We start from the raw sequence: 23,585 nt of genomic DNA, 5'->3' as shown, positions 1-23,585 counted from the left end.
TGACGGATCGGGAGCGAGGCAGCCGAGGAGAGGCGCGGGCGCAGCTGCTCGTTACCGGCAGGATCGTCCGTTGGCTGGCGGGCTGTGGCAACTCAGGTCCTTCCGAAGGAAGCTGGATGGTTCCTCCTCCAGAAGCTGAACGGGCGTGCTGGAGGAAGAGGACGGCTACTGTCTATTTTTTGACTCAACGAAGAAAAATTAACTTAGACATTTCAAAACAGAGGTGGATTACTCAAAAGGCTCGTCTTGTCCTTGGGCATGCCTCCCCTTTATATAGGGGGGGGGGGAGGGTGCCAAGAGACTACGACTAGAGGAGGGGTGCGTCGCGTGACGTGGCCCTCCTCGTTACACGATAATTCAAAATAAAACAAACGCAAAGACGGGATCGGTTCGATGGGCGACCCGATCCGACAGTACCATAAGACGAGTAATAGTGAACTTACTTGGAATACTTGAATGCTGGGTCTCGTGCGTCGGCACAAGCGGCTTGGCGTGGTCGAACATGCTCCGTGTCGATGTTGGCGTCGTCGCGATGGTCCCCCATCACTACCTCTCTCTCCCTCTGTCCTCTCGCAATCTCTATCTCTCTCCCACTCTCTGTTCCCTGTTACTTCTCTCTGTGGTACATTTATCTCTCTCCCCCTCCCTCTTCTCTTTTTATTACCTCTCTCTCTGCAACATGTATCTTTCTCCCCCTCTCTTCTCTTTTAATAACCTCTCTCTCTCTTCCCCTATCTCTGTCCCTCTCTCTCTCCACAGATCTCTATCTCTCTGCCCCTCTCTCTGTTCCTCTCTCTCTCCACAGATCTCTATCTTTCTGCCCCTCTCTCTTCTCTCCTTTCTCTATGCATCTCTTTCTGAGACCTCTGTCCACTACACCCAGCTCTCTCTCTCTCTCTACATATTTCTTTCTACGAACTCTCTCTAAGCTACTTTTATCTCGGTCCCTCTCCCTACACACCTATCTCTCTCCCTCCCCTCTCTATACATATCTCTTTCTATGACCACTCTCTTTGCCACATCTATCTCTGTCCCTCTCTCTCTCAACACACCTATCTCTCTACCTCCCCCCTCTCTACGTATCTCTTTCTATGACCTCTCTCTTTGCTACATCTATCTCTGTCCCTCTCTCACTGCACACCTATCTCTCTCCCTCTCTCTCTCTCTACCAAACTCTATCTCTCTCTCCCTCTCCCTCTACAAATCTCTGTCTAATACCTCTCTCTATGCTACATCTTGTTGGGCGGTAATTTCTTGTATGGACAGTAATATGTTTTACTACAGATATAAGCTATCATTTTAATCCCTAACTGAAATGATCTATATCTTAATTGGGATTTAGATGTTTCATTAAATGTGAAAATTGATTGTTATGGGTGAAGGTTGAGTCAATATTGAATCATGATAGGTTAATTTCAAAAGAGGCTAAAGAGGGTAAGGATGCTCCTCATGCCAATGAATAGGGGGGCAAGTCCTTGAGTAAGAGGTAATGGTTTTCATTGAGATGTCCCATTACTCTCAAGATTAAGGATATTTCCTATCAACTCAAAAGACTATCTCTCAACATCAAGATCTCTTAAATTCTCTTTCATGTGATTACCAATATTTTTATTCTACTTTGTTTAATTCTTCATGAGGTATATCATTAAGAAATCAATGCAAGAGATCCATAAATTTATCTCTGTCCCTCTCTCTCTACACCTATCTCTCTTCCCTCTATCTACCTAACTCTATCTCTCTCCCTTCTCTCCCTATGTATATCTTTCTACTACTTTTCTTTATGCTACATCTATCTATCTCCCCCTCTTTCTATACCTATCTATGTTCCCCTCTCTCTGTCTAACTTACTCTATCTCTCTCCTCCTATCTCTCTCTACTTATCTCTTCCCACAACCTCTCTCTATGCTACATCTCTCTCTGTCCCTCTCTCCATCTGCCTACATAGCTCTCTCTATGCATCTCTTTCCATGACCTCTCTCTCTCTCTGCTTCTTCTATCCTCGTCCCTCTGATAATATGTAGCAAATAGGTCAATACGATGTTATTTACATATTTATAACATTAAATTATTTCAATATGCATGTTATCACGCCTACATTGATTAAATCTATTCTAAGAATGATTTTTTGAATTTTAAAGTATTTTATGGATATTTCTTAGAACATATTCTGAAAGAAAATAATTGTTTTAAGTTGGAAAATGATTTTTCTGAATTCTTTGGCATTATATTTGAAGAGATATCATTTTTGAAATTCAATATATATATAAAATTTTAACATTTTTAACAATTAATATCTGTTTTTGGAAATATTTAATGCCTCGTTGACTTTTTCTGGTCTTCTGAAATTGGAGGAGAGAGAAAATCAGAGGGCTGAGAATGATCTATGTTTAATTTGTGATATCTGACGATCTAGAAGGAGTTTCATGCTGAAAGTTTGGGTGTATCTTCTTTTTTTTGACCTCTTTCCATCCATAAAGTTGGATCTATAAATAGATCCCAAATTTTTGTAAAAACTATTTTTAAGCTCACTTCCTCGGAGAGAGGCAGATTGAAAGAAAGTGAAGTTTTGATGGTCCATCAAGAGTGTTTTTGGTATCTTGAGTGATTGGAGAAGATCAACAGAGAAGTAGGGTGGCTGATTTTCACCAGAAAAATGTCTTGATCACGGAGACACATAACGATCTAAGATTAGTCTCTTGCCATACATTGGTTTATTTTATTCACATCTATTTATTTAGATCTACATCCTTATTTTCATCATCTTATTATCATACAGGACTTCCATCATATCACCTTACCACAGTCATCTCTGATCTCGATCTCGTCACCTTCTTCTCATATAAGAACCCTAAATCATCGAGTCCATCATCCTCTTCTCCATCTCACAACCACATATCCATTCTTCCATCACGTCCAATATGATTTCTTCTTCCACCATTATATTTCACCATCATCCATCCACATCCATTCACTCATTTCATCATACTATCTTCTTATTTGTCTTTTACGTCCGTCATCACTTCATTTCGTCATCTATCTAACTCTCTCGTTTTCATGTGATCTATCCAAATCCTCCTACTTGTTATACATATTATCATTAATATCATCCTTATCAAATAATTTTCATCACTCTCTTACCACCTAATATTCATCACATCACAATCTCCAATTTTATACATATCTCCTCTCATCCCTCTTCAATCATCATTTAAATAGTATTTAAACCCTTGTTCATAAATAATTAGTCAAACTATTTTATGATTAAAGGTTTATACATTATTATTGATTAACTAAAAATATCAACGATGTAATTTTACCAACATTTTGAGTTCATCAATTGGCGTCGTTGCTGGGGAACGGTTGGCCCTAGGGATTTTACTTCTTTATTTGGTGATTTTTACTTCTTATAAACCAATCTCTTCCGAAAGTGAATTTAGTCAACTACATCAAGAGAAATCTCCAGAGGCAGGTATAAAATTTTGTTCCACATACTGTTGATACTCATTATTAGACTAATTTTAATATTTTTAGTTTATTTATCATAAAATGTATTCATATTATTATCAAATGAAATGTGGATATTATTATCCTGAATATGATGAAAGCTTTGACCCTCATGAGGCATCCCAGGATTCAAACAGCAATACATTGTGGTCTTCAATCATCTCATAGAAATTTCAATCATTATGGATCTCACTAGTCATATTTCTGAAAATCATATCACTTCTTATGCACATCATTTTCAATATTCTCAAAATCCAAAACTTCAAGATCCATATTTTCATATGCATAAATATCCTAAAATAAAAATAAATACTTATAGACTGATTCAAATTAAGATTGCATACCTTGATGATGCTTTTGAAAGTGATAAATATCTAATCGATTATTTTGAGGAGTAATTGGAGGATTTTAAATACCAATGACTTTTCAGAATGAGGATTCTTCAAAAATATGGTTAGAAACATACTTCCTGGAATAATTGATATTTCTGAAAAGGAAGAATATTTTTCAAAAATCATGGATTTTTTGCAGAACGATAATTTCTTGTGTTGATAATTGTGACTTTTAGTTGTTATTTTTTTGATGATCAAAATACTACTTCTATGGATGAACATCATGGGAACGACACATACTCATGAAAAGAAGAATTCAATGAAAATGAGGATTCAAATAATACATGTAATGCTGATCATAATTTTCAAATTCAGCTATTATTTATGGATAATCAAAATGAAACTTCAATGGATCAATCTTGTGATCAGCATCTGAATATGATTAAAATTCGTTAAGTTTTTGATGACTTTCTCAATGAACCACATATTCATGAAGTTCAACCCTCCATTGCCCAAAGATAAGTAATCTTAGAAAAATGGTTTGAATCAAAAGCAAATGGCATGAACTTTAAGACAATATTTTTTTTACTGAACTCCTCAGCTCAGTCCAAGGAGGCTTCGTCGATTGAGGACACCTCAGCAAAAGGCAATGGAGGCTTCACCGATTGAGAACACCTTAGAGGTTTTGCCGATTGAGAACACCTAGAGGCATCGCCGATTGAGATCACCTCAGGCTTTAGAGGTTTCGCCGATTGAGAACACCTCAAGCTCGTTTACTCATGGTTAAGCAAAACCCTTATTTTTACAAGGGCAAGTTTCGTTATATGTTTCATTAATAAAATAAGGATTGTTATTGGCATGATCATTAGTTTAATATTCAATGCAAAAATATTTTCTTCAAATATTTATCAAATCTGAAGAAATTTCTGGTCGAGTGGAATGTGGATAACATATATTTTATATATTGCCATAATAATTTCATGGATAGCAGAGAATTACACATTTTATTTCTTTTTACATATTGGAACAGATAGCTGTGGATTGCATTATTTCAACACTCATTCATAAAAAAGTGACAAAGAGTAGCACATTAACTCGCTCTACATGCACACAGGATTTGGTTTGTAAGAGTTAAACCTGGGCTTTCAAGTGGTGAAGAAGTTCACTTTGGGGTGATTTGACAGATCATCAAACAGGCAGACACGTCCTGGCTCGTCGAATTTCGCAGGGTAGATCGAATCCTCAAGCAGCCCTTTGCAGGCTTCTGGCAGAACACCTTTGTAGGCCTTGCAGATCTCTGTTTCGAATTTCTCATAATCCTGGAAATAAAGTTGGGCCTGTTAATTTCCTTAATTAGGGGTATGGGGGTAAAGTCAACAAACAGTTAATGAGCTAAAGGAATAAAGGGGTATGAGGGGCCAAAAGCTATAATTCTTGGCTGCCAAAGAAAGGGGTACCACGATTTAAAGGAAAACATTCAAGAAAAAATGCAAAAACACTCCCTAGCGAGTAAAATGACTGAAACATCCCTAGTCTCTAAATTTGAATAAAGATGTTCCAATTGACTACTACATATGGATACATTTATGAGGCAGAATCCCCATTGTGGGTAAAATGACAGAAATACCCCAAGCTCAGTTGGGGATTGTATCAAAGTCTCTAACCTTTTTAAAATGCTTCCTATCGACAACAATCCACGGAAAGTACTCATAAGGAGGCTGAGCCCCCCTCCCTAGAGTGTAAAACGACAGCAATACCTCTATAACGGATGGAGATTGAATTCAACTATCTAACCTCGTATAAAGGCTTCCCGTCAACGACAACCCAAGGAACATATTTATGAGGAGGCTGAAGAGCAGCAGTCTCTGCTGCATAAGCCAGTTCCAACTGCACATATAACATAACAGAGGAGAGAATTCAGCTTTAAGATGTATGAGAAAGCTGATCATTGATTAGACAAAGGTTTTGCAGCTTCATATGCTTGAGAAAAAAAATAAAATGAACCTTATAGCCTTGATCACTTTTGTAGCAGTCCATGACGGGCTTAGAGTCTAGCCCGGTTTCCTTGAAGCAAGTTTGCCATTCACTGTACTGACGTGCCACAACCAGCTTCTCTACACAGTTAATGAAAGGGAAATATTTCGTCTGCAAAACAACCATTGATATATCATCAGGCGCAGAGCATTCATGACTATCTCAACTGAAAAAAGAGAGAGATTTAAGCGAAAAAACATATTGAAATTAAATACAAATACATCTTACATTAACTTTAGTTAGCAGTGATAAACAAACGAAGTAATTTTTGTGTTCAGGTAGCTAGTCAATCGCATTTCTAGTTCAGTATTTAGTCATCAAATTGTTATGGCATTATTGTGTAGCACTTGTGTCTCATGTTCTACACACAGTTTGAGGCCAATCTAACCTTATTGTTACCGTTGTACCTCGTATTGCGCCGTGGCTAGTCCAGCATGTACAAAATAGAAACCAAGCTGTTTGTTTTTGTTCTGTCGCGTTGTATTTTGCCTTCTCTCTCTTCCATGTACTCCAGACTCAGATTACACAAATATCCCTTTAACAGTATACATGTATGATTTAACTTATTAATGAAATGGGAGAGTTGAGCGTTCTACTCAATAACTTGCTCTACAGTACTTTCTTCTCACTCTGTGACTTGACTCGATTTTTAAGTAAGATAATGCTCATACTCGAAATACAATAACTCAGCAATAGAGTTCGGCATCAGATGACTATGACGATGTCATTTGTCCCAGCCAAAACATGGTTGACGATGATGATGGCGAGTTTTTGGGATGACCATGACAACGATGAATTTGCCATCCCCAATTGGGCGCCAATGAAGAATATGACGAGCGGACGATGGCAAAATGTCAGCCGGTCCCAAGACACAGCATCGGCATTTCCCTCATCATCCAATCGTCCATGATAATTTTATTATCATCATCATTTGTCCAAGAAAAACATGGATGGCGACGAGGATTACAAAATTTAGGCACGATGATGACAAATTCTCATCGTCCTCTAATCCTACTCAGCACAACACCACCAGGAATGATATCAAATGTAATCCTTCCGCATAAAATTATGATATTTTATCCTGATTCCGAAATCAATCACTGCTACAGATAGAGTGTCTAATGATGAGAAATCGAGAAATTTGAAGAGAGATTTTCTTCCAAGCTAAACCCAAAAAGAGTTTAAACTAAACTCGGGTAAAGCGTTTGGAGATCAGATTTGTGAAGAGCGGGTACAGAATTTCCTGGCGAGGAAGAATTCAGGTAACGGGCGAATTATGATAAAATGACGTAGCAATGAACACGCATAACGGATTACATCAAACATGACAAGAAAAAAAAGATATAAAATAATTCGCAGAGATATAAACTTCAGTTCAAAATTGTTCAAAAAAATAATAAACTTCAGTTCAAATTTTCAAACCAAGATTTTGCGTCAAGTAATTCTTCAACACGAACAGACCGACCAATCATTGAATGATATCATCTTACCGCATCAGGCCAGGTGCTAATGGCGCAAGCTTCAACCGTATTTAACAAACACTCATCTGCGCCGTGCTGCAAAATAAAACGGAACAAAGTTAAATATATCTTGAACAACGTACGTCAAATCCATATACATCAATTGAAAATCGCAAGAACTATAAACCTGGCAGGTGATTGCGCCGCTGGGTCCGACTCGGGCATTACCGTAGGGAACGAGATTGAGATCGATGATATCGATCAAACCGTTTTCAAAAACTTTGGAAAGAAAGTTCACAGTGAATCGAGAGCAGTAGGGGCAAAGAGTTTCGTAGTAGAAGTCCAGTCGGACCTTCGACGCATCGGCAACCGGGAAATGAGAGAAAACGATGAAATTTACGAGCAGAAGTGGTAGAAAACAGAAAATTGAGCCACGCCCAGATGCCATCTCAACTCCGCAGTGAATCTAAGATCTCTCTTCTGTCCCCAATTCAACACCAGAAATCGCAGATGAGAGAGAGAGGGATGTAGAGAGAGAAGTTGAAGATTGCTCCAGGCGGCTGATAAATAACCAAGTTCTAAGATATTTAAACCGTATTTCTTAAGTATACTCCTGATGATACATCTAATCATACCGTTGAAAAGAGGCCATCTGCTTGTTACTGAGATATATTTCATTAAAACAAATTGAATTTAATAATTACCATATATTTATTGGACATTCTAGCCAAGGAGAATAAGCCTCTGTGGCATTAGATCTTATGTTAGTCACTTGTATATATTCTATAACTTGTATATAAATTCAGTTGATTAATAAATGATAGTCAGGAACACATTTTAGAAATATCACCAGGACTAATCCTCAAGGGACTAGATTAGAGAATATATACAAGTGTGAAAATCAGTGCCTTGCATCTCATTTTAGCTCTTTTATCAGATTTTGAGAAATATTGATTAGTTATGTAGATTAATTAGTTTTTATTAATCACTAATCTTGGGAAGAAAAATAATAGAGTATATTGACAACCTAACTAAGTTCCCCTCCTATTATTGCTAAATTGACTTCTAATAAAAACTAACAATTGGTATCATATCCTGCCACCTCAGTCTCAAAAATACAGCTGGCTTAAATTATTGCCTATTATTTACCCACTTTCCATCCGTCAAAATCATTTACGAAATATCCAAACCTGACGACCATAGAAGTAAAAGGATATGTACTTCCACTTCTAATGTTAATGAATAATATTCTGAAACTTTCAAATAGTGAATGATATTTAAATGATTTTAAATGTTTTTTACTATGTTAAAAATCTTATGGATTTCTGAAATAAATTCAAAATTGAAAGTTTAAGGTATTAAATCTCACGAACTTCCTCAAAACAGAAAATGTATCATTTCACATTGAGTACGTATGATATCTCTGTAAATTTTCATTATGTATGTATTCATGCAAAAAAATTGTTTTACATTTTATTAGTTATACAATTCAGATACTTGAATCAAATATCAATTGAATTGTGACTTATCCTTAGAAACACAAAGAATAATTGTTTTTTTCTCTTTAATTGGGTTTTAGATAACTCGAACATGTTTAGATAATTCACTTTATTCATGTTATTTGCGCAATTGAGTCATTATTTTAGTAAATCAGAATAACTTCATTTCAGTAAATCAAGTGGACCATAATTGTTTTTGCAAAAACAATCAAAGTTTGAGCAAACACCACACCTAATAAACGGAAAATGAGCTGTTGAGGGTCATGGATTCTATTTTTGTTAGATCATGGATTCAAATTTCCAAAGTGCCATGTAGCCCGTGAATAAAATAATGAACCAAAGAGAAATTATTTTTTAGAAGAATTACATTAGAAGAAATCAAAATGATCTCGTAAAATTGTAATACCATCAGAAATTAGAAAAAAAACACAAAAAAATGAAAACTATTTTAAATAATAACTGAAAAGGTAGACCATAGCATTATTTGGTGGAAACTAGAGCTAACAGAACATCAATCACCAGATGAATTACTCTACTGGATCAGCATAGACTTGCCGAATGAAACATGAACCGACGTTAAGTGAAGGGATTATCAGCCGATGATCACGACGAAAAGCTTTGCGGATTGACTTGCATGAAACGCGATCATAGTTCGTCACTGCGGCCGGCAGAAACACCCGGGCCATCAAGAAATAAAAGCCAACGAAAGAATAAGGCCAACTTACGAGTAAATGTTACAGGCTTTGACGTCGACATGGGTGAAAAGGATGGCGACCCTGTGCCGCAGACCAAGTTAAAGTCATGCCTCAGATGAGGAGTCACAACTTTTTCCTGGAAGGACAGTTTACAACAACATCGTGTTATTAATAGAACTAATTGTAATTTAGAAAACAAAATTTCTCCACACGTCAGTACCTTAAAAACCTCAAAAGGGCAAAAGTCAGAGTCCCCACATGCCTGCCAGGGAAAAATTAAAGTTTAAGATTGCAATAATAATCATGAATTTCGATACGCCAGGTTTATGACGTTACGCACGAAAGATAGGAGTCAGGAAAATATTTTTTGTTTTAAGTATTTAATTTTGATACTCTCTAACTCTCTTTACTTTCCTCTTCAATATCTTCACTATTTTTCTTTCCTCTCTACACCTCATCTCTATCATATTTCCGTACTGATCATTAATAAAGACTAGGTTACTAGATTTAGCATAATGAGATAGAGAATGCAGCGAGAATATTGTCGTTGAAGTTTATAATCAAGAGGAGATATAAAGATGAATTATTAGATAATGTAGATCAGATGGTAAAAAAAAGTGCCAAAAAAGGTTGGACAAGCCCGATGAAGGAAAAACCATGAGTGACATTATTTGACAAAAATATTATTTTCAGGAACATTAGCAGCAATGTGTTTAAGAGGGTAATAACAAACAAAAATATCTCCTGACGAGGAGCATCAACTGCGATATTAAAACTGAGGTCTAATAGAAATGAACTGAAATTTAATGGAATTCAAGATGAACTTACTGGCATTGAAATGGGAACTTCATTATGCAACACATGCACAAAGTAGTCATTTCCGTTGTTACCAGTGGCACTGGGACAGCTGTACAGAATCAACATATTGTTCCCAGAAAAGGGAGCTAGAGCGCTGCCCATCCACTTTCTTTTCTGCGGAGGCTTTGGTGGTAGATCCAGCGGCTCTTCACGTTGTATTTTCTCAAACTCTGAGATTTTGCAAAATTAAGTGGGTAATAATTTATTATAACTTAAGAGGATGCATGAGTGGAGAGTGGGGAACTCACCAGATCCCTCAAGGAAAAGCCCGAGGAGGCATGTGAAGGGCACCACAGTCTCCGCATGGGCAAAACGAAGTCTCGCTTTCTCATAAGTCATACGGTTCTCTGAAGAATCCAAATTTGGTAACAAAAGAATCAGTTTCTGAGGCAGAACGGAATTAATCTTGAACAACTACGACTCCCATCATCGCATCACATGAAAATAAAATTGCTGTGTTGTAAAAATGGACCCAAATCCTAGAACGACAGCAAAAAATCCAGAACTACCTGACTAACTTCTAAGGGGTCTTGTAGGTGTTTGGACAGAGAAAAAAAATTCACTGATATTTCAATGTAGAAGTACAACATCCTACTTAAAGATGAAAAGAAGTGCCCTTGCTTTCAGCAATAACTTTTGGCATAGTTGGTAAGCGCTTGAATCTATAACATGGTATCAGAGTTAGGTGGCAGGTTCAGATCCCAGAAGCAAAACTATGCACTGTTGGGCCATAAATAGGCCGGCAGTAGGCATTATGGGGGAGTGTTGAAGTGCAACATCCTGATTAAAGATGAAAAGTAGCACCCTTGCCAACAGCTAAAAGTTTCAGCACAGTTGGTAAGTGCCTGAATCTAACATTTAATAATGCATAACCTGAGATATATATATTAGAACAAAAACAAACCAATATAAAAAGCTAGGTGCATAATAACATAATATGAATTCAGAAATGTGAGCAATTTTTTTGAAGAAGAAAATCAAAAATGTGAATTGAGCCTACTCACACCTTTTATAGCAAGAATAGTCTCTTCCATTGACTGTACAACATCTTGGAGTAATGGAACTCCCATGCGATAATTCAATGCTTTTCCATAACCCTTGAGTATAAATACCTCGAGATCATCAGTCCATTCAAGGAAGGAAACCTGGAAAAACATCGAGCCTTTTAGAAGAAATGAACAATAGTTAAACCCATCGACTGGTAACTTTGTCCAATTTTAACTTGGTACAAAAAAAATTAAGAATAACGATCGTCCAAGGAAATAGTATCAACTAAACCGCTAATACCTCTTCAGGATTGAATAAACCACAAGCTTGATCAGTAATGTCCAGCAAAGAAGCTTCCTGAAAGAGATCGCAGAAAAGAAATACATAGAAATAACATTAGATAAGAATGCTTCAAACAATCGGAGATGGTTGGCCCAAAAAAATACCTGCTTGCATAGAAACCACAACGAGGCTATATCATCTACAGTAAAATTCAGTCCATAACGATGAGATAAAGAGGAGGTGATTTCTTTCAAAATTGGCTGCTTTAGCTCATTCACAGCTGGCTCCTGACTTTTCCTGTAATCCTGATGAATGAAATAGATGTAAAAAAAGGTTTTCATCAATAAAGGTTGTAATAATGCAAATAAGTACGGATTGTAATCAAATGATACAAGTATGATGCTACAAAAATGAAATCAAAGTTTCTCTCTCTAGTGCATAGCCTTTTATGAACTTATATACAGCTTTGGCTCATCACTAATAGAGACTTAAAAAATCATCTCCTCACTTAAACGGCCATTGAGTTCAGAAATCTATGGAGTGGAGTTTTGACGATGAAGAAAAAATGACTCTGAGACAATATGAATATCATAGTGATACTTCAACCATAAGATCCTTACATTGTATGTTTTACAGGATTCATAAAATCTCAACCATATGTCACTTGCCCGACTTTCACTAATCACAGAGAAGGCACGATGAGAGCCCGGCCCAAGATTTCCTTTTCCAGAAAACAATCCCATGCCAAATGCTACGGCGCTAGCAGAGGCACGAGGAACCTGTATTTTCACGGAAAATGGTGAGCCACGCAAGCATCAAATCAAAATTTTCTAACAACAACAATTGTAAACTTGTAAAAACATAAATGATTGACAGTGTTCTGGCTAAATAAGTTCGGGAATAGATTTGACTACTATGATATTCATCACTTCCGGTTTAAATTCGTAGTAATAGTAGAATCCATCACTTGGCGTTGTGACCCAAGTGGATTAACTAAAAGCCCAGAAGACAGAAACCATAAAAATGATATGTAATTAACTCATTATTAAGGGTGCAGCGCATGTGAAGACACGACCTAATCTTAGGAAAAAGTGCACAAAAGGTATGAGAAATTTTAAAACTGGGGTGGAGAAGAGCACAAAAAACACTTTTAGAGAGTGAGTGACGCAACCGCAGCATAGAAAGAATTTCAAATCTTGACTTTGAATCCACAAAACGAGGCTCTGCCAGAAGAAGTTGTATTTTGAACCAGCTGCTTCAACCCTCAAATTTATACCGGAAACAACTCAATTTCCAAACACGAGAGAACTCTCTCAGAGAGAGCTCAGACAGCAGAAATCACTCAAAATGAGGAAAACAATTCAACCAAGTCCTTAAGGGGTTTGATACATGTCTTTAAACAAGTTACTGTTAGGATACCTTGGATCACATATAAAAGGAAGAGGATAGAGAGAAGAGAAGATGGATGAATCTGCACGTGAGACCACACGTGTGGAGTGGATATAAGCTAAGACTATAACTGCCCGGGGTAATAACCAACTACCCGGGCTAGGAGCAAGGACTTCTTGCTCCTATATAAGGAAGCCTCTCGGGAATGGAGAGGGGAGGGGTCATTTGAGAAAGAACTTGGAGATCAGAGGCGTCGCTGAGCTAAGGCTGCATCCGGCTGGAGAGCTCGAGGAGGCGCTACGGATCTGAGATCTTCCTCTGTCTGAAGAATTGTAATCGCGGCACAATCATTGTGAGTGTTTTCTATCTTTTTCAAGAATCTGTTTCTTCATTTAGTTAGAAATATATCAGCTACATAGAAGAAGAAACTCAAATGAGCCATATAGGTCCAAAAAGGGGTGCTCCTTTCATACAGCATAGAGAGAAAATGTCACACTTGTAAACTGATCTGGCATTCTGGAGACATATCTATCAGATAGCAGTCACATCATAAGATATTACATCACTACTGCACTGATAATGGGTTTTGATCCAATGACTCATAATTGGCCTACACCATACCAAACCATTATTTGTAGATTAAGGGTTACATCAGGCGAAAGAGATTCCTAAAATAAATTTAGCCCATCATAAAAGCAATCGAAAGTGATCCTATTCAGCATTATTAGTATGAAGTTCCTTCGCAGATCAAATATACCCTATGAAAAATCTGACATGATCCCAGGTTGAGTTTATGAAAGACGCCGGCCCATTAAACCATCCGACCCCAAAGCAACCCCACACCGAGCTACTTAAGGGTGGGGATCATTCAGCATCGGCAGGCAATCAGACTCGTGGGTTTCCTTTCTCTCTCCCTTAGCCCCTCTCTCAGTTGTGATCTTCTCACTCCCTTATCTTGCAGAGGTTCTCTCCTGCTAAGATGGCAGCTCCTAGCATCTCACGGATGGCGATGATCTTCCCACTTCCATTCTCATCTTAACATTTCTCTCTCCCTCTCTATCTCTCTCTCTCTATCTTGCTATATCGCATTCAGACATTAGACGAATTTATCAAGGCTGAATACTACTTTCTATTAAACAAAAGGATTACATAGTTTGATAGAGATCCACGCTGGGCTCTCATCAAAATCTTACCTAGCTCGTTAAAACATGACTACATCTAGTTAATCCTTGGAACTTATGAAATAAAGTAGTTGTTGAAGATGGGATAAATAAAAGATAATACCTGTGTTGCCCGAATATTAAAAGTGTCAGGATGATATTCCTCGCTAAACAACTCAGGATATTTTTCTCTGATCCTGATTCCAAGGTTGTACAACTCCTTCTCTCCTCGCTCGACGAGCTCTCCTCCTTTCTGCCTTCCTTGCCAAGGTGATTGCCAACCCCTTAACCAAGACGGTACACTCTGCAGACTCAACCCATTAATTTCTGCTGTTCTTTCTCGCTCGCTCAGAAGCCTGTCCAAGCGTACAGTCAATCGATCCAGCTCTTTGATTCGTTTCTTCGTCGGAGAACGGGTACCATGTCTGGCCTGAAGTTCCAAAAACCAAGAATGAAGATAGAATATTTCAAGATTTCAAACAGAAAATAGAGATCATTTGTTATGGCGTTATGATGCCGACCGCTGTATGTATCTCTTGAAGTAAATGGATAACCAAGCCACGCGATCCGATGCTCAATTTGACAGTATTCATCAGTTTTCGTGATTTTTTTCGGTGCAAACAATTTAATGTGGAACTTACCACGAGATTTATGTGCACAGGGCTACAGCCTCTGGGCACTGAATTAGTCGCGGAGGAGCCTTCATTGACGTTTCTCGCAGCTGAATATCTGCAAAAACCAACGCCGATTCTTCGACGATCAAACGCAGACCCAGAATGAACTAGAAAACACGTCTTAATTTTAACTCTAATTTTTCCGATGGACAGAAATTACGCGAAAAATGATCGAAAAAAGTGTAGAAATCTTTGTTAGCAACGATCCAGAGAAAATCAAGCGAGACCTACCCGGTGACTGTGGAAAGGTGACGCCGGACATCGAATTCTTCTTCTGCAGTCGCATTTGGGAACAAAAATCGCAAATTCGCCATCAATAACGCCACGAGAACATAGATCAATGAACGAGAATGTTTCATCATTGCTAAAAGAGAACAAGAACGAGCTGCTTCGAAGATTCTGCTAGAACGAGTTCGATCATTTAAATCTCCGGTGAGTTCTCTCCGACATTGGCGGTTTTTCTTTCTTCTTTCCCACGTCTCACCGAGACTTGAGTATTATTTATATATGGGGATAATGGCACGGTACATCCCAAACTGTTACGAAAATCTGAGATCTACCCTTAACTTTTTTTTTAGCACCATATATCCCCAACTCATGATATTGAAAAGTGGCTATCCCGGTGACGTCATGGATCTCCACGTCGCCTGCCAGGTGGAATCATGGCCAGGTGGAATCCACCTGGCTGCCACGTGGATATCCATGTCATCACCGGGATAGCCACTTTGAGATTAATTAAAGGGAAGGGGGAGAGAGAGAGACGCGTTTGAGTGGGAGAAGAGAAGGAGATCAAGAGAAGGAGAGAAGAGGGCGCTGCCTCGACCTCCTCTCCGACGCAGAAGCAGGCGCAGGAAGAAGGCGCTTCTTCAGGGGTGGCGAGGGCCATGGACAGCACAGAGTCTTCCGCCGGTCGTAGAGAGATCGAGGGCCGGCGCCTGGGCTCTGGCAAGGGGAAGGATTCGGCGGACAAGGGGAAGGAGAAGGAGAAGGAGCAGGATGTTTCTAGGGCAAGGGAAAGGGAAAGAGTTGCAGAGGGAATTCTAGGGTTGAACATCGAATCTGGCGGGTGTGGAGATGACGACGACGACAGCGACAGCGCCGGGATACTTCCCTCGGCGCCGGCCTCGACGATCTCTACGGCTCTTCTCTCCTTCTCTCGATCTCCTTCAACGTGGGCCAAGACCTTCCTCTCTAGCCATGTCTTGTTCCTTCTGGCAACAGTTGCCTGTTCAGAATTGGAATAGACGCAAATAGAGTGGTAACCAGCTTGCTTCATCACAAACGTTGTCTCACAGCCATAACCGCGCTCATTGATTTCTTCCATCTTCACTTTGGCTGAGAATCTACGAGATCGTCGGTACAGTGGTTTGATGGGAGATTTGGCTTGGTCCCCCATGGCTGTTCGTCCTCTTTGATTCTCTCTAGGCGCAAAAAAAGAATTTTGTTGAGGAGAGGAATGAGCACCAGATGTTGTGAAAAGAGTTTCTTTGAAAATTCTAGCCACAAATTATATAATCTGTAATGTTCGTTGACTTTATTTATAGTGTTCAGATGTGCGGCTATTTGTGATGTTAAATCCCATCTGGTTTACTAAAATCCCGTTCTAGATTCATTATATTATTTTACGTGAATAAAATGATGTTTTCATCTGGGCTATATTTAGATTGTTAGCATTCCATTCATCAAAATTTGCCACGTTTTTTTTCTTCAAAAATAAAAGGGCAGCTAGCAAAAATTCTGCACAAATCTTCTGCATACTCGGTTGTTGTGAGGTGTTTAACTGTTGTTCATGAGGTGGAACGATAGTCTCTTTCGCTATAACTATCTTTCAGTACTTATTTATTTCATCATAGTCTCTATTTCTCTATCCTTCAATCACTCCAGAAATGGCACTGATCAAGAAATATATGGTACATATTTCCTTGTGGTAGCACCAACCATTCCAGAGGAACAAGATTTGTCATTAGATTTCATTTCAGAACCATGTGCTCAAAGTACTCCCTCTTAGGCACTGAAAAAGACCAAATGATATGGGGAGCTGGAGTCAAATCCAACCACACGTCACAATGAAAACAGAGTCATAAAACTTGTGCATGATAACTTGACTGAGGGGAATGAAGAAATTTCAAACTGCAAGAAAGTAGTATGAATCGTCACATTATCCAATTACAAATTGCGTCTCATTCAATTGAAGCTGCAAATTTAATTTTCCAGCGTTGGTTTCCATTTCAATTCAGACCGTCCAGACCAGATCTATTTGTTATAAATATGAGACAAACAGATTTTTGAATTATGTTTCTTAAAAACAACATTGTTGTCATTGTTTGTGAGGCGTGATGGACAGATAGTTAAAAGTAAAATCCTGAAAAAGAAAACTTCATTTATTTCATAATCATGATGTGGAAGGATGACTATGTTGCCATCGAAGTGTAGCTGAAAGGGCCTTGCTACATAGAACAGTAGCCAAGAGTTTGACTGGTGATTTTGAGAAAGTGCAGTAAAAAACTTTGTTTCATCCCATATGTGGCTCCATTTAATAGCATTTTAGATAGGTTCCTGGAGGGTGAGTTTACAAGCAGATTCTGATGTCAATGAATTGAAGTTTGTTAATGAGACCACAACACTCTTTGATATTTTTGGTGAAAGAAAGCTCACAATTTTTCAAATTCTATCACGGAAACAATAAAGTCTGTAGGAGCATTCCTACAAACAATAATGCCAAAGGTTTGCCAGCCTCCTCACGTCATGTTGAATAGCCATGACTGAGGGAGAGAGGCCCCTAAAAATGTCAGGTTTTGCTTTCTGCAATTTTAATCGATTGATTAATTAACACACTTGCACCATGTTGACGAGAGAGACTGACTTGGGATAGATTTTTAAGGCCCCCAGTTTGCAAGATCCGTACCTGAACCTTCCCTTTGAGCTAATGTGTGGACATGCAGGATTTAGTAGAGATTCATAAAATTTGAATAAAATGACTTGTCTGCAAATTTCCTGAATCAAAAAATACTAACAGATAGTACGATTTAAAGGAAACTTGGATCGGTGAAAAAATTAGACTTCCTAAAAATTTTCAACTATACTTGTCTTGGTTATTTTAAGAAGAAAATTGGTATAAAAAAATGAATTCGTGACATAAATAAATTCTTAAGTAATTTGACAACCCCCTTAAGTGCATGCTTGAATCATGCTTTATCGAGGGGCTTGGCTAGAGCATCCTCTATTTGCTCCTGGCTTGGAACTAATTTAACCTGCATATTGCCTTGTATAACGTGGTCACATGCAAAATGATATACTATTTGAATGTTTTTAGTACATCACAAAAAACATGATGTGTGGTTAAATATGTACAAGATGTGTTTTTAGTACATCACAAAAAACATGATTTGTGTAGGCCATGCCTGCCGAATCAGCATTGCTGAAAGTTTGATGTTGAGGTGGAAAGATGTGATGGAAGGCTAAGTTGGAATGACGCGTCCCTTCATCTTCACGCACTAAAAAAGGAAACAGAGGAAGAAGAAATTCTAGAGATCAACAAGGAGATGCAAAATTTGAAAATATTAGAGAAAAAGTAGCAAATACCAGCGTATACCTTCCACAATGCATCCACTCAACTTGGTGCATGTTTTTCGATTTGGGCCATGCATGTCTTCCGATTATGGCCAACCTGGTGGCAAATAGAGCACGCCATCTGCACACCTTTCTTGGATAATCGTTGACCATTAACTACTTTCTCACTGGAGTCGATTCTTCTCTTTTGCTTGGGCCTTCCAGGTTGTTTCTTGACTATAGGAGGGAATAGATAGTTCCCTTCAACTTCGGTCCATAAGCTCCTTCCATTTAATGGTCGGATACCATTTCGATATGCTCGCTTGTAGACATCTTTCTTCAACCAGTCAGTGACAAAACTGACAGGGTCCTGCTTCATCCAGTGAATGCAAGTAATAGCAAGGGAGCATGGAATACCCCTTATATTCCAATATCTACAACTACAGGACCTTGAACGTATATCAACCACAATCTGTTTCCGAAGTCCGTGACTTCGAATTGAAACTCTCCTGCGTGTCTAAGGCTACATGTCCTAGACTTCAATTTGTTACCTTCCACCAACTTTCTTATCCGAGGGCATAATTGATCAGTTGTATCAGAAGCTACCTCCCTTTTCTTAACTATCCTCTGCATGATAGTACTTCTAATATCTTCAAGCATGTCTATGGTAGGTTCTGACCTATATTGTAAGATATAACTATTGAAGCACTCACAAACATTATTATCAATCACCTCGCATTTTGGCGTCTCACTGATGTAAGCCCTGCAAAACTTCTTGACGCCTATATTACGAAAGTCTTGAGCTGCTTGTGGTTTCAATGTGGTCATCTGTTGCATGATCCGTTGGAAATCTTGATGAGTCGTGCACTTCACCGCGTTCCAAAATAACATCCTCAATGTCCCAGTTGAATGTCCCTTCTTCTTCCAATTTGCATAAACATGTCTGGCGCAATTCCTATGCTCCGCATGTGGTAACAGATACGCCACTGCATTCTCGAGCCCCTACACAATGTGAGAAACCATCAGAATATTAGTTGTACATTATGCAATGAGACTTCAAAGAATTATAATGTAACAATACTGTGCACGAGTTATGTAAATACCTTCTGTTGATCGCTCATAATTGTCCAACCATTACCGACCTGAATTCCTAAATCTCCCATTAGCAGTTGAATAAACCAAGTCCAAGAAGCTTGTTTCTCCCCTTCAACCACTGCCCAGGCAATAGGGTACATTTGATTATTCCCATCCTTGCCCACAGCACAAAGCAATTGACCTCTCATTTTGGTCTTCAAAAAACATCCATCCAAACAAATGACTCTTCTACAACCTTCAAGGAAACCTCTTGCTAGTGAATCGAAGCATATATAGAGTCTCTTAAACCTAACCAAAGAATCCGGAGTCTCTCTCTCAAGCACCAAGTCGAACGTACTACCGCTGTAAACCTTCTTTAACTCAGCAATATAAGAAGGAAGCAAGTGATAATGGTCAATCAAGGAACCTCGAAGCGTCTTGCGCGCCGCATATCTAGCTCTATAACAAGTATGCTTCGAAACTGTGATTTCAAACTGTTCGTTTATTTCTCGCATTATATCTACCACCTGCCAGTTCATATTCATTCGAAACCGCTCTAAGAAGTGGTTTGCAATCCAATGGTAATCGGCTTGTCTATTCCTCGGATCCCTACTGCACGTATGATTATCATTTAGTGTCTTGACAACAAAGTGCTCCTTCCTACTATCCCAACTAGCATATATCCTCCACGGGCAATCTTTGTTACAAATCACTTCCATTTTTTGCTCACCAGACTTCAAAAATTTAATGTTGAACCCATTCCATATAGCATGGTTCTTCACAGCTGTCCTAAATTGAGAGGGCGATACAAATTGTTCGCCGACTCGAAATTTAATATCCTCAAAGGGGCATCTTTGATCATACGTTGCGCCATTGTCTACATTCCTTCTATTCTCCCCCTCATCATCAGTTAAGATGTCCTCATCCGAATCAGCATACTCACTATTTCTCTGGCCGTTAGTAAATCCATCATTCCGTTCCTCACTTGAGTATCCACTGAGCTCACTTGAATACGTGTCACATTCTTCGTATTCTCCACATGGATTATATTCAGAATCACCATCACTATCAGAAACAGCCCTTTTAAATAACAATGGACAATAGTAAGGTGTAATGATTTCCAAAAGCATCCAGAACTTATATGCACAAATACAAACAGGATCAAACGGAGTATGACATGGTGCATGGAGTTGGAGATGAATGGACCATATTAATAGGATCTTGAATATCCAAGCAGAAAATTTTCGGTGCTTAAACACAGAATAGAAACATAGATCCTAAACTCAACTTACAAAAGTCATTTGAAATTTAAAGTAGGATCGAATGAATTTTTAAGAACAAGAGGAATGGCGAAGCAAATGAAAGAATTCAAAAAAATGAGGAATTTTGATCAGAGCGCATGAAAGGAAATTCTTAGGAAAAACATTGTGAGGGAAATTTGAACGATACTCAGAGGTAACAGCGCCTATCTTAAAGAAATTAAATAAACAATTCGCAATATGATTTGTAATAATTCCATGGGCAGTGAAGAATCCTTCCAGACTAGAATATTCAGCTTTTAATGTCAAAAGTGACAAAAAGGGATGGATTTTCTGGTGAAAAAAAATATTCCACTATGGAATATGAATTGAGTGTGCAAAATATAAAATTAAGAAATTTCAGCAAAAGTGACAAAAAAAGAATGGATTTTCGGCTTTTAATGTCAAACAAAGGCATAAATGGAAAAAAAAATCCCCGGAGCAAGAAATTTGATTCAACTCAATAACAACAGAGATTAAAGTCTTGAAAAATCGGGTGAAAAATAGTATTCGACTATGGAATATAAATTGAGTGAGGAAAGGCCTTACCTTTCCATGTCCTGAATCAAATGGGGAGCTCCCCAACTCAACCCACCCATCTCCATTACTCGCCGGATGATACTGGCAGCACTCCTGATCAAATGTCAATAAGAAAACCGGGAAAAAATAAACGTTAAAAGTCCGGCAATAAGACGAATTCCCAAGCATCTCTGCGCGAATGCGACGGAAATCAAATATATCAAACAAAATTTCTTCAATCTCAAAGCGAAATCGGTAAATTTCGGGGGAAAAAAGCCCAAATCGGAGGGATTTCGAGAAGAGGGATCCAACGCTTCGCCCTGAATTGACGGATGAACTCACCTAAGATTGAGAGGAGATCGAGAGGGGTTAGAGATGGGCGGCGCTGTCGGAGGGTTGAAAGGGGCACCGCCTCGCGATGGCTGCGATCATCAACAGAGGGCTCCTCAGGAGTAGGAAAAAGTAAGAAGACGACAAGCTCCCTCAAGCGGCGTTAGGCGGTCGGAATCTTCCGGCGCCTTCTTCCTGCGCCTGCGTCTGCGTCGTAGAGGAGGTCGAGGCAGCGCCTTCTTCCGTTCAAATTCTTCACTCTCCTTCGTGCTATTTCCTTCTCTTCTCCCACTCAAACGCGTCTCTCTCTCTCTCCCCCTTCCCTTTAATTAATCTCAAAGTGGCTATCTCGGTGATGACATGGATATCCACCTGGCAGCCAGGTAGATTCCACCCGGCCATGATTCCACCTGGCAGGCGACGTGGAGATCCATGACGTCACCGGGATAGCCACTTTTCAATATCATGAGTTGGGGATATACGGTGCGAAAAAAAAAGTTAAGGGTAGATCTCAGATTTTCGTAACAGTTTGGGATGTACTGTGCTATTATCCCAGAATGAACTAGAAAACCAACGCCGATTCTTCGACGATCAAACGCAGACCCAGAATGAACTAGAAAACACGTCTTAATTTTAACTCTAATTTTTCCGATGGACAGAAATTACGCGAAAAATGATCGAAAAAAGTGTAGAAATGTTTGTTAGCAACGATCCAGAGAAAATCAAGCGAGACCTACCCGGTGACTGTGGAAAGGTGACGCCGGACATCGAAGTCTTCTTCTGCAGTCGCATTTGGGAACAAAAATCGCAAATTCGCCATCAATAATGCCACGAGAACATAGATCAATGAACGAGAATGTTTCATCATTGCTAAAAGAGAACAAGAACGAGCTGCTTCGAAGATTCTGCTAGAACGAGTTCGATCATTTAAATCTCCGGTGAGTTCTCTCCGACATTGGCGGTTTTTCTTTCTTCTTTCCCACGTCTCACCGAGACTTGAGTATTATTTATATATGTATGCAAACTTTAGCTTTATTGAAAATAGTATTCTCAAGCTATTTTTTGTGAAAAAACATTACAAAATGGAAAACTTTTTCCGAGTAATTTAATGTACACAAATCGTTATTTCTTGAAAAAAACTCACATTTTCGTAATTCTATGAGTTTTTAGATTGAGCATAGTATTCTTAAATGAAAAAAGTGTTCTGAAGCTATTTTTTGGTGAGAAACATTAGAAAATGGAAAACTTTTCTGGGTAATTAATTTTATGTACACAAATCAATATTTCTTGAAAAAAACTCACATTTTCTTAATTTTTTGAGTTTTTAGATTGTACAGTGTTTTGTAGACTACTAGTCTAGTGTTACATTAAATAACCTATCCGATCTAGACTTTACATTGATAGCGATATGAGTTCGAAATAGTTTCTTTAAATTTAACTCAATTCACAATTAGATTTAAAATCAAATTAATCATTGAAAAGCTTCTTAAATTTAATCTAGTTCCAGGATCAATATAAAAAGTAATATCAAGCCCCAATCTACATCTTAAGTTTTTTTTTTCTCTCAAGTCACGAATCCTCCAAATACCATTAATGCAATCCATTTCAACTCTAAAATCTACCTATCAACCCAAATTGATCCAATCACAAACTCTACGCAATTAAATTTGTCAACACTTTCTATCAATTCAATCCAATTATGTTTCACAAGTATACTTGACCATTAAAGTCTATCTTAAAGCCACTTTGTCCAAGTTGATATATATTTCAATCTCACTATGTTCTCGTTGATTCAGCCAAGTATAAATTCCAGAATATAATGTAACTTTATGACGGGAATATATGTGGCCAGCATGACAAACATACATTACATATCTTGTTCAGTGTTCATTGATATGACATGATACTATGTGAGTGGTGTTGTTAATGAAGCCCATGAAT

The 23,585-nt window shown here is 38.5% G+C and overlaps 3 protein-coding genes across 3 annotated transcripts; all 3 read right to left on the bottom strand.

Annotated features, from left to right (window-relative positions):
* Positions 1 to 4,877: 4,877 nt before the first annotated feature.
* On the bottom strand, positions 4,878 to 7,905 carry LOC144706314 (gamma-interferon-responsive lysosomal thiol protein-like). The gene is made up of 5 exons (XM_078579204.1): positions 7,518 to 7,905; positions 7,361 to 7,426; positions 5,841 to 5,981; positions 5,631 to 5,723; positions 4,878 to 5,155 (listed from the first exon to the last, which is right to left on the bottom strand). The coding sequence occupies exons 1-5, from the start codon at positions 7,776 to 7,778 to the stop codon at positions 4,982 to 4,984; spliced, it is 735 nt and encodes a 244-aa protein (XP_078435330.1). The 5' UTR covers positions 7,779 to 7,905; the 3' UTR covers positions 4,878 to 4,981.
* Positions 7,906 to 9,244: 1,339 nt separating this feature from the next.
* LOC144706312 (histidine acid phosphatase family protein) lies at positions 9,245 to 15,368 on the bottom strand. The gene is made up of 11 exons (XM_078579202.1): positions 15,106 to 15,368; positions 14,842 to 14,929; positions 14,325 to 14,630; positions 12,272 to 12,430; positions 11,816 to 11,956; positions 11,670 to 11,726; positions 11,389 to 11,527; positions 10,631 to 10,729; positions 10,353 to 10,552; positions 9,745 to 9,786; positions 9,245 to 9,660 (listed from the first exon to the last, which is right to left on the bottom strand). The coding sequence occupies exons 1-11, from the start codon at positions 15,234 to 15,236 to the stop codon at positions 9,475 to 9,477; spliced, it is 1,548 nt and encodes a 515-aa protein (XP_078435328.1). The 5' UTR covers positions 15,237 to 15,368; the 3' UTR covers positions 9,245 to 9,474.
* Positions 15,369 to 18,843: 3,475 nt separating this feature from the next.
* Positions 18,844 to 22,078, bottom strand: LOC144706583 (uncharacterized). Its single transcript, XM_078579577.1, has 5 exons — positions 22,017 to 22,078; positions 21,345 to 21,428; positions 19,842 to 20,577; positions 19,527 to 19,799; positions 18,844 to 19,425 (listed from the first exon to the last, which is right to left on the bottom strand). Exons 1-5 carry the CDS (start codon positions 22,076 to 22,078, stop codon positions 18,844 to 18,846), a joined length of 1,737 nt encoding a protein of 578 aa, XP_078435703.1.
* Between the last annotated feature and the right edge of the window lie 1,507 nt (positions 22,079 to 23,585).

Source organism: Wolffia australiana, chromosome 8, assembly GCF_029677425.1.
Source record: "Wolffia australiana isolate 7733 chromosome 8, ASM2967742v1".
NCBI lineage: Eukaryota > Viridiplantae > Streptophyta > Magnoliopsida > Alismatales > Araceae > Wolffia > Wolffia australiana.
The sequence above is the reverse complement of the archived record's forward strand: the minus strand, read 5'-3'. Positions and strand labels throughout refer to the sequence as shown.